Below are 11,758 nucleotides of genomic sequence, written 5' to 3' on the forward strand. Positions count from 1 at the left end.
GGGTATAATTACCAGATGTTTGTTACATATTTTATTCCCAGAGAATTCTTGTACAGAGCTGCAGTACAGTACCAGTAACATGTCAGATTACACAAATCTCATGTAAGCTTCCATGCATAGATTTGCCACCCTGTTCCTGCCCCCTTAGGAGTGGGCTAGCACTGCTCCCTGCCATGAGGTGGAGTTGCTGAAAGGCCAGTGTGGAGGGGAACCTCCTGTTGTAGTAGTTCTCTGGAGAAATCTGTAAGTTGTTCAAGTAAAGCCTTGAGATTCAAGACAGCAGTAACCTGCATTGACAGACACTGCTGGAAGGTGAGGGACTACAGCCAGGCCACCCATCACCAAACCACTAGGCCAGTATCACCTAAGTGCTGAATTGTCACCAGAGTGCCTCCATATCCTTGCTTGTGCCAAATCGACTTACTGCTGCCACTGCATTTCAGAGGTCTACATTGTTATGTAGAACTCTAGCCTCATTCTTCAGTACTAGAATTCCACTGCACAAACAGCATGAGCAAGTATACCCACACTTCATTAGGGCCACTACCAAGCTGTACCCCAACTTCTCAGGATATTGCTTTACATGAATTTACAGTGCAGTGTAAGTTAGCCAGCTACAGCTAACATTTAGATGACTATGGAGAACTAGTGTCTAGAAGCCTAACTAGACAGGCTACCTTTTATAACTGCATTGTGAATGCATGTTTGAGGCATTAATTGCACACAGTTTAACTGCACTGCTTGGCAGCACCCTAAAATCATGTGGGCAATTACTGCATTGCAAAACTTAACTGCAGGCATCTTATGTTTGCCACAGTAAGTATTCATGAAACCAAGATTCTAGATCTGCCTCCCTAATGATCCACTTTCTTTGCAGCAGCTAGGAAAAGTTGAGGGCTGCAAGCACAATACTGTCAGGGTTTTCTGGCATGAGGGATTCTACAGGTTTTGGTGCGTTCTTAGGCAATAAAACCAGTTCCAGATCTTGCATGGATGCCAGCTCTGCATATGGATTTTTCCATCACCTTACAATTAAATTTCAATGGATTATGCGGCTGCTCAGTCTTACATATTAAACACAAATATGAATGTTTGTTAAAAGGTTTTATTTAATTTAAAGTGCCAAGTTCAGACTAAAAAAGATAAAAACACTAAAAAAAAAAAAGTTACTGCCATCAAGCAGCTCTTCCCCTGCAGAGTACACAGCACCCTTTATAATACATACACCAAGCTGTACAACATTTTGTACCCATGAGTGTTATCACTCACACATGCCAACATCTGTAAACTAGCATGTGTGAAAATACAAATGTGCCGTCACAGGACAACACATGAGCTTATAGTCACTAACAGGTGCCAATTCTGCTGTAGGCAGACTAGGACGACCAGTCAAAATGCCCCATCTTACTGCACTGGAAATGTTCAGTTTGTTTAAAAGTCAGCATCAAGAGTGAATTTATTGTCTCCTGCCTTCGCCATCACCCCCATCTTCTGGTATTCTGCAACCTTTTTCTCAAAGAAGTTAGTCTTTCCTTCTAGGGAGATATTCTCCATGAAGTCAAAAGGATTTTCTGCCTTGAAGATCTGAAATTAAATCAGTAAAACATTGAAATGAAGTCAGTTTCTTCAGTCAGCTAAACAAGAGTAAGGCTTCATGCACACAATAGTTTTTGGTCAGCATTTGTGGCTCAGATGTGGGCCCATTCACTTCAATTGGGCAGCAAGAGATGCTGACAGCACGCTGTGTATCCATTGCGGTTCTGTGGACCCACATGTTGTATTCTTGTCCTATTTGCAGAGACTAGGCATTTCTATAAAGGGGAGTGGACTGGTGGTGCCTGCTTGTGGAGATATTTTTTTTTCCTGGTCAGTATAAAATTTCAATATGACCTACCAAGTGTGGGTCAAGTACCCTCATTTAATGTTGTGAGTTATCAAAATACCTATGTATTCAGCTTGTTGTACCTTTTATTTGTTATTTATAGTCTGCTTGGACTATATTATATGGTATTGATGCATCTGTGCTACTTTGTACAGTGGTGCGAGTCATAATCACTGCTATACCCATTGTGGTGTAGATTGTTCAAAACGCTGCTTTTTTCTACAATTTGGCAAGGATATGACTCACTCACTGCCACTCTTATCACATTGGATGTATATAGCGTGGGCAGTAATTAGGTAGTCTGCCTAGCTGCAGCCATTACACTCTACAATATCATCTTATGCCTTACATGGAGCAATATATTTACTGACCATGATGCATTAGCACTATATATACAATTCTATCTGCAATCAAGGGCCAGTCATTTGTGTTTTAACATTTGAATTGTTGATTGTCAATGTGTAGCAATTGTAATGATAAACATGGATTTTTTTTATATGGTGTTGATTTATATGGAGACCTGTATATTTTCTGTAGGTTGTTATTTCTATAAAGGGTGACCCCTTCTGCAGATTGCACATACTGGCATCTGTTTGCTGATCTGCAGAACAGTGAAGTTGTGTGCATGTAGCCCAAGACTGCTCCAAGTTATCGGCAGCAAATTGAGGCAAGACTCAATACTGTATCATACCTTGCTAAAACCAAGCTCCAACATGAGACGATCAGCCACAAACTCAATGTACTGCTTCATCAGAGTGCCATTCATGCCTATGAGTTTTACGGGTAATGCATCAGTCAAGAACTCCTGAAGAAAAGAAAAAAAAAAAGCAACTTTTAGGAAAGCTGAAAAACCACCAATTTGTTTACTATACTGTGCAATCAATTCTACCTGAAATAGGAATGTCCTAATGCTGGAAAGAAAGCCAGCTGTCTGCTCAGTAAGGGCTCTACAGGCGAGTATACAAGCCCATCAGCCTTATGCCCCATTGCATCTCAACACCACAACTACCCATCCTTTGATGGCTAGCAGTGCAAGTCACAAAGACAGATATTACAACTCCAGCTATCTAGCAAGAGCAAATTAACCACTTGACAGCTGGGACTATGCAGGCAAGATCATTGAGGCAGAAATACCACTGGCATTCTAGAGATGCTGGTCCTATCATGCAAGCCAGATCAGATCTTGTCAGCTATGAATGTCACAGGAGTTGTTAATGTGATGGGCTTCTATGGATGACCAAAACTCTGGTAGAGATTAGAGTCTTAGTGTATAAGAACTACCTACACTTGACACCCCCCATAATATAATTTTAAATAAAGCATTATAAAGACTCAAAAGTATGTATGATTAAAAAGCATTTCTGATGTGGTGTCCCTTGAAAGCATACTGGTTATTAATTTACATGTGAGTGAGGGCAGGGAAGAAATACAGACCTGCTCTATCCCGACAGCATCAACAATCAGCTCTCGGACACGATCTTCTGTCGGCTTGTGTATAAGGTGTTTGAACATTAGACAAGCAAAGTCAGTATGAAGACCCTGAAAAAGTAGATCAAGATAAGTCACCCAGCTCAAAAAAGGAGCACAACTAATCTTCAGTGTTAAGCAGATTGCTCACCTCATCACGACTGATAAGTTCATTGGAGAAGGTCAGACCAGGCATTAGTCCACGTTTCTTCAGCCAGAAGATTGCAGCAAATGATCCAGAGAAGAATATGCCTTCAACCGCAGCAAATGCCACAACACGTTCACCTACAAAAGGCAAAAAGCAGTTCAGCTTAGGATAGGGTCATCAATAAAAATTTCTGAAAACCCCTTTAAATATAAAATGTATCCCATACAGCAAACATTAAAATTGACAATGCTGTTCGCTTCACTTCCCACCAAAAAGCCACTCCAGAAGGTCAGTGAAAGTACAGACTGTCCTTCAAAAAAAGCTCAGATTTACACAAGTTACGGGGTTAGAATAAAGTTCTCAAAGCTTAATTTGTCTCAGTATTAAAATTATATATGTGGTATTGTAATTATTCTGACCCATAGAATGAAGGGAACAGGTCAGTTTCACTGCATAGGAACCCATGTAAAAGATCCTATAAAACTGGCAGAATGTTTATAATTTAACCCCATTTGGAATTTTTCCCCACTGCAAATTTTGCAAACAGAAAGTGCATCTTGCCCTGCAGAAAACAAGCCCTCATACAGTTATGTGAATGAAAAATAGTCATAGCTTTGGAGGGCTGGAAGTAAAAAGTGAAAAGTCAGCTGGTCTTGAAAGGGTGAAACCAGCCTTGTGACAAGGGTCACCATGAGTTACCCAGTACTTTAAATCTCACCGAAAGATGATTGCTGGTCACCAATCCAACGCAGTGCCCAGTCTGCCTTCTTTTTCACACAGGGCAGTGTTTCAATGGCATTGAACAGAAACTCCCTGTAAAAACATTACTACACTTTAATAATCAAATACCATATGGACATTAAGCATTGGTCTTTCACCTAAGTACTCTCAAAATGTCCTGCAATGTGTCATTAACAAGTCCACAGATGCCAGTTACAGAACAGCAACTCAATCCATCTTCAGAACATAAGGCAACCAAGGCTGCTTTCAGTGTTAGATCAGGGATTTCCATCAGTGATCAAACACTGACCATGAAAGCAGACCCAGTGCAGAACCATCCCCCCAGAGCCAGCAACTATGTATTAGCCCATGAAGACTTACCTTTCTTTTGAATCCTTAATGTAAGTGTCGATAAGGAGACTGTACATCTCTGAATGAATGTTCTCCATTGCAATTTGGAAGCCATAGAAGCAGCGCGCCTCAGTTACTTGAACTTCTTTACTAAACCTCTCAACCTGATGGGCAAAGTCACATATTAAGTCCTGACGCTCAATTATGGTAGAAATCTTATATACTTTAGATGAGCTCTTAAAGGTTATGTATACCTTTGGAGTCTATATGCATTAAACTTTTTTGGCTAAAAATCAATTTCCATTAGTTTTTTTATTAAAAATATTGAGCTGTTCAGTCAAAGGGTTAACTGTTTTGTGCTGGTCATCTAATAAGCCTTCTCTAAGCTAAACTGAGAGGTCAGACACTTATTTAAGCCACATTCTTATCAGCAAGAAAAGGAATGAGCTACTTTATAATAAAGTCAGAAAGCAGAGATAAGGAGTCCAGCTGCTCCTCAGATGACAAAAATCCACTGGCAGCTATTAGAGCATGTCAGCTCTGTACATAAGGATTCCATATTGTTAAGATGAATTCAAAGCGATTTTTAGCTCAAAGTATACTGCACTAACAAATTGCCCCAAAGGTGTACATAGCCTTTCAGACCATTATTGAAAATACACAGGGTAAGGGCTCTTTCACACTTGCGTTGTCCGGATCCGTCATGTACTCCATTTGCCGGAGGTGCCCACCGGATCCGTAACACCGCAAGTGAACTGAAAGCATTTGAAGACGGATCCGTCTTCAAAATGCGTTCAGTGTTACTATGGCAGCCAGGACGCTATTAAAGTCCTGGCTGCCATAGTAGTAGTGAGGAGCAGTATACTTAGTCCGTGCGGCTCCCAGAGCACCCCATGCGCATGGATGACGTGATCACGTCACCCATGTGCATGGGGCGCCCTGACGTCACTCTGAAGCGGTATGCTCCCCACTACACTTTACCATGGCAAACAGGACTTTAGTGTCCTGGCAGCCATGGTAACCATTCAGAAAAAGCTAAACGTCGGATCCAGTAATGCGCCGAAACGATGTTTAGCTTAAGGCCGGATTCGGATTAATGCCTTTCAATGGGCATTAATTCCGGGTCCGGCCTTGCGGCAAGTGTTCAGGATTTTTGACTGGAGCAAAAAGCTCAGCGGTATTTTCTCCGGCCAAAAAAACGTTCCGTTCCGGAACTGAAGACATCCTGAACTGATTTCTCTATTCAGAATGCATGGGGATAATCCTGATCAGGATTCTTCCGGCATAGAGCCCCGACGACAGAACTCTATGCTGGAAAAGAACAATGCAAGTGTGAAAGAGCCCTAAGGTACAAGTTTCTGAGAAAAGGTGCCCCAACATCACTCCACTTTTCAGGAGAGTCTTAGGCCTGTTTCACATTTGTATATCAGCAGGCTATAGTCTATAAGTTAGAGAATATAATAGATCTATCTAACACACACTTACCCCACCACCAGTGTGCCAAATAAACACATCCGGTGTCAGGAGGTGCAACAGCCAATGACAGACAGGGATGAGACCCCCAAGCGTCACCTGTGATGCTAGGGAGGCTCATCCCTGTCCACACCAGATGTTTATCTAGGTTTTTAGTGGTGCAGGGCTTGTATGTATGTTCCCTGTGAGGGGCAGTTTATAGAATTGGATATCCCCTTTAAGTCTGTGCTGTACAACACCAAAAAAAGCCCAGATTTGCTAACCTGTAGTCAGCATTATCTAAAGGGTCTATTAGATTGCATAATCAAGCAGCTGATAAAGCACTTGCTTGGTCATTGGCTGGTAGGCATCTCATCAGGATGAAATATGCCCGATTAGCACATCCCTGAATACAGATGTGCTGCCACCAATAATTAACAGATTGAGGAATTCCTCATTCCTCCAGCATAGTGTTAACAGCCTGTGTAACCAGGGCAGTGCAGATGAGCAATACAGGACGTGTTCATCCATCTGCACTTATTGTGTGGTATGTCAGGTAGTGTAATAGCACCTTTAGACAGGCTGACCAGACCTGCACCAAATTTATCACAGGGCCTCAGAATGGATGATAGATGTGCAGGGACACTTCTATGGCTACCAACTACTGGCTGGCTTAGATTTTTACACCAGAATTGGGCACCAACCCTTCACTGGCAAGTAACGCCCACATTCCACAAAGCATACAATCCCGGGATGTGCCAAGTTGCACCACTTGATATTTTTGGTGCAAAAATCTTAGTAGATCTGGGCCCACTGTCACACCAGTTTAGCATGAGGCTCCATGTGTGCACTTACCAGGTTCTCATTCACAATGCCATCACTGGCAGCAAAGAAGGCCAACACATGAGAAATAAAGAACCTCTCCTCATCCTTCAAGGATTCCCAGTGCTGTTGATCTTTGGAGAGATCCACCTATAAAGATCAAGTTTCAGTAAGTCAGACTGCAGGCATGTATATAGCCATTAAGACAAGTTATACTATAAATCAGTGGTACAGAGCAAGTCTATTGAAGATCCTGATCGGCTCACCTCCTCTGCCGTCCAGAAGGAAGCTTCTGCCTTCTTGTACATTTGCCAGATATCATGGTACTGGATTGGGAAGATGACAAAACGATTGGGGTTATCCCTTAAGAGGGGTTCATCCTGAATGCTCTGGTTCTGTTTAGTTTTAACCTGCAGAGAAAATAAAAATTAAAGTCAATGCACTGGATCTATCAACGTAATGACTGTAGAACTAAAAGCCCAACATGTCACTTAACAATACAACTATGTGGTGACTGAAGGTGCAGTTTCTTCCTTTATGGATCATTAGGATACGTCACAAATGTCAGATAGGTGCTGGTGTCCCAAAGTAAAGGAGAGCACACCACATGCACGGCTACATTTCCATTGCAGATCGGACACAAGCCAAAAATAGTCATGTGCATAAAGCCTAAGTAAAGGCTACCAGAAAAAGCAACCTTGATAGGAAATCCCTCTGGGAAAGCAGCACTGAATCATTACAGATGGTTGAGAACCACGCTTTGAGCGAGTCAGACTTAGTGCATAACACAAGTTGGTCATTTGATCTAATACTGCACCATGCAGCTTATGAAAGGGTTTTACCATAATATACAATGGGGGCATATCACTAGGATATGCCCCCATTGTCTGATCACTGCAGGTTCCCCACATGCACCCTCCATTCATTTCAATAAGGCCACTGGCTCAGCCATTTCCATCTGCCCCATAAAAATGAATGGGAGCAGGGCTTGTGTGGTGTGCTCCTGTTCACTTGTATGGGAGCGGTGCTTGGTGGTGGACAGACCCCGGGAAACCTGGGGTCCTCCAGCCACCGCCCTCTCCTTGTAGGTGCCAGAGGTGGTACACACACCTATCAGACAATGGGGCATATCCTAGTGATATGCCCCCATTGTATGTGATAGAAATACCCCTTTAAGGAATTGCACTTTTGGAACAACTGCAAGTGTACAGAAAGACTGAGGGTGGATCATAAGGGTCACCACCTATATGCAGCCTTTTGGGTAAAGTCTACTCAAATACTTGGACTAGACCTGCTGTACTGTGACTATACAGCAAAGAACTAAAGCACCCAATCTGATCTGCCCATTCCTGCCTTGAACCCCCACTGGTTGCTCAATGTTCCAGGCACTGCAAACAGGACACCTGGAAGATCCAGGGTATGTGCTAACGGGGAAGTGGGGTTGCACCTGTCACTTCACTGCCTGATCAGTAGTGGACCATTGGGGACTACAACCACCCTCATCACTGTAGCCACCACCCCTATCCTCAATCTCACACCTTCCCTGGAGGCCAGCACAGAATGTGCTTGAATGGAAGAGACTGATATGTCTGGTTACAACCATCTCATGACCTGAAGACTTAATGAGCAAGGGGACATGGCTTATGAAAGATAACCATTCATAAAAAAGCATTAAAGGGCTTCTGTCACCCCCAAAAACACCCTTTTTTTTGAGCTTGTTAAAATAGTTATTTAACGACTATTCCCTATATAGGGATCTTACCCTTGTCTGGCTTTTCATTAAAAAAAAAAAAATGATCTTTTGAAATATGCTAATCACTTTACTACCAGCAAGTAGGGCGTCTACTTGATGGTAGCCACTGCAAAAAACAGTCCCCTCTTGTTGATTGACAGGGCCAGCAGTGCTCTCCTCCAGCTGGCCCTGTCAGCATTTCAAAAATCCCATGCCTGTCTTCATTCGGCACAGGCGCTCAGAGAAGGAGGCGAGCCTCCTCAGCACTCCCTCAGTGCACCTGCGCCAATGACGTCACCGAAAGAGAAGATCGGCGCAGGCGATTTTAACAAGGTCAAAAAAAAAAAAAAAAAGTTTTGGGGGCGACAGAAGCCCTTTACAGCAGCCACAATGGACATACACAATGTGCAGTTAAGGGACCTCATTGATTTCTACAGGAAGGCATGATTGAGCAGTGCAGAGGCCTGGATGGAGCTTTTAAAGCGAACCTTTCACCTCATTTTCACTTGTTAAACTAGCCACAGTACCTTATAGATTATATTGAGTGTGTTGTTATCCATGTTAGTGCCGCTTTCCTGCGCTTTTTATTCATAAAAAAAACATCTTATAAAGTTCTGATTTCTGCTCCAACAGTCAGGCAACAAGTCAAGGGGGTAGCCCTTCCCTCTCCTCTGGCCGTACCTCCCCTGCCCTAACGCCGCCTCTATGCTTTGTGATTGACAGCCGGCTCAGTGCTTCTGAATCCTGCGCCGTCCTCCTCATTCGCCGCGCGATCCCGTCTTTCTGGGGCTCACGATGATCACTGGCTTGCAATCTGCGGCAAGTCTACAGTGATCACATGGGGCACTTGGAGCCTGAAGATAGTGGAGCGCACGCACGGGAGAGCAGACAGGCAGGCATCGCGTACAGCGCATGCGCGATCCTGTTACATGGTCGCGCTTCTGTCTGCCAGAAAGACGGGCTCGCGCGGCGAACGAGGAGGCCGGCGCATGCGCAGGATTCAGAAGCGCCGTCCCGGCGACTGAGCCGGCTGTCAATCACAAAGCATAGAGGCGGCGTTAGGGCAGGGGCGGTACGGCCAGAGGAGAGGGAAGGGCTACCCCCTTGACTTGTTGCCTGACTGTTGGAGCAGAAATCAGAACTTTATAAGACGTTTTTTTTATGAATAAAAAGCGCAGGAAAGCGGCACTAACATGGATAACAACACACTCAATATAATCTATAAGGTACTGTGGCTAGTTTAACAAGTGAAAATGAGGTGAAAGGTTCGCTTTAAGCTTTGAAAGTCACCAATTGTGACTAGTGGCTTCTGCATTACCTATATCACAGGCGAAATGCAGGATTAGAATGAGAGATAAGCAGATAACTGCAATAAAGTGATCTGTACAGCTCTAGTAGTGGTACCCGTTGTGTTTAGCGGCCAGTGGGAGAAATGTAAGATTTTACAGAAAATTAAAGCTTCTTTAGAATTATACTCAAAGGCAGGTTATTTCTCATGACACATCCCCTTTAAGTAGTTCACATGGAGAACTGCAGACCCAAAGCAGTATAAACCTTTCCAGCTATATTTCCCATTCAGTGACCAGTACCTATATTACAGATACTAATGGAGTCTGCAGTATGTGGACAAGCCCCAACACTGCTATATGCACAATGCTATACATGGAGGTGCAGGGTCCTCATATTGCACAAGTAGAGCTGCTTGCGGTGGGGGAGGGTAATACATGCCCCCACCTTAGGGTGCTGCCACACCAGCTTTGAGGTAGTATTTGAAGCAAAGATCAAGTGTGAATTATGACGAGATAAAGTTTAACGCACTCCTGATTCTGGGGTAAAAAGCCCCAACTATGACTGCACCCTAGGAGGGACAATTAAAAGGCAAGCTTAACCCCTTCATAGGGCAGCCTAGAAGCCACTCGTGCACCCTCCCCCCACATTTGGCGCCAAGGAGAGGCCACTCCCGGCTTACACAACAACCCTCATCCGGCATCTCGTACAACCATGACGCTGATGGGAGTAATTGTTCCCCCCCGGAGCTGCACTGTAGAGGACACACACTTACCGAGTCAGTCTCGGCCTCCTGGAAGATCTTGCGGGCGGTCTTACTGGCCAGGATCCGGGTGTTGCTCAGAGATGGAGGCTGCAATAAGACGACAAGTTATTAGCCGGGTAACACAGCGCAGAAGAGCGGGGCTCCGCGACCGTGCCGCAGCGACACTCACCGTGTTCTCCTTGTCGACCAGCGACAGGTTCTTCATGGGGGAGCCGTTCTCGTTGACAGCAGCGAAAGGTTTACGTGAGGCGAGCATGGTGGCAGCAGAGACCGGCACAGAGGATGAGTGTGAACAGAGCAGGGGAAGATGAGGGAAGGTTGCCGCCGCTGCCCTTTTTATACCCTGTTTGCATTTGGCGCCAGGAAAAACTCAGCCAATCGGGAGTAAAGACAAGCTACCGGCACTGACAGCTGATTGGAAGAGGCGGTGCCTACGGAAAGAAAGGCGGAGCAAAACCAGCCAATCAGAAGCGCTGGACGGAGAGACAGCTGTTACCAAACTGCAGTCTTAAAAAGTGCGCCCTTTTTGCACAATAGATGCGAAGTTTCGCCCAAAATATGAATCATAATTGTGTAATATGTGCACTGTATAGGCGGTTCTCCATTACTGCTGCATCCACGGTGCAGTGAGGTGATCCACAGCCAGTTACATGTAAAGTCAAAAAGAGGATGGGCTTACTTTTCATCGTGAGGGCGCCCCAGTGCGGTTGTGTGGTGTTATTTCATCTCTCCTGGTTGTCAGGTTTCATTGACCTCTATGGAGAGTGCCTGTAGTACATGTGTGGACTAGTCACACGTAGTGTGAATGTGCATGGCATTGGATGGCATGTCATGTATGTACCACCACACATAGTGTAAATGTGCGTGGCACTGGATGGCATGTCACGTATGTACCGCCACACGTAGTGTAAATGTGCATGGCATTGGATGGCATGTCATGTATGTACCACCACACGTAGTGTAAATGTGCGTGGCACTGGATGGCATGTCAACGTATGTACCGCCACACGTAGTGTAAATGTGCATGGCATTGGATGGCATGTCACGTATGTACCGCCACACGTAGTGTAAATGTGCATGGCATTGGATGGCATGTCATGTATGTACCACCACACATAGTGTAAATGTGCA

The 11,758-nt window shown here is 44.5% G+C and overlaps 1 protein-coding gene across 1 annotated transcript; it reads right to left on the reverse strand.

Annotated features, from left to right (window-relative positions):
- Positions 1–1,096: 1,096 nt before the first annotated feature.
- Positions 1,097–10,958, reverse strand: RRM2 (ribonucleotide reductase regulatory subunit M2). The gene is made up of 10 exons (XM_040427473.1): positions 10,797–10,958; positions 10,637–10,714; positions 7,109–7,252; positions 6,876–6,992; positions 4,599–4,732; positions 4,216–4,310; positions 3,501–3,634; positions 3,317–3,421; positions 2,574–2,687; positions 1,097–1,584 (listed from the first exon to the last, which is right to left on the reverse strand). The coding sequence occupies exons 1-10, from the start codon at positions 10,881–10,883 to the stop codon at positions 1,432–1,434; spliced, it is 1,161 nt and encodes a 386-aa protein (XP_040283407.1). The 5' UTR covers positions 10,884–10,958; the 3' UTR covers positions 1,097–1,431.
- Between the last annotated feature and the right edge of the window lie 800 nt (positions 10,959–11,758).

The sequence above is a fragment of the Bufo bufo genome, chromosome 4, assembly GCF_905171765.1.
Source record: "Bufo bufo chromosome 4, aBufBuf1.1, whole genome shotgun sequence".
NCBI classification, from domain to species: Eukaryota; Metazoa; Chordata; class Amphibia; order Anura; family Bufonidae; genus Bufo; species Bufo bufo.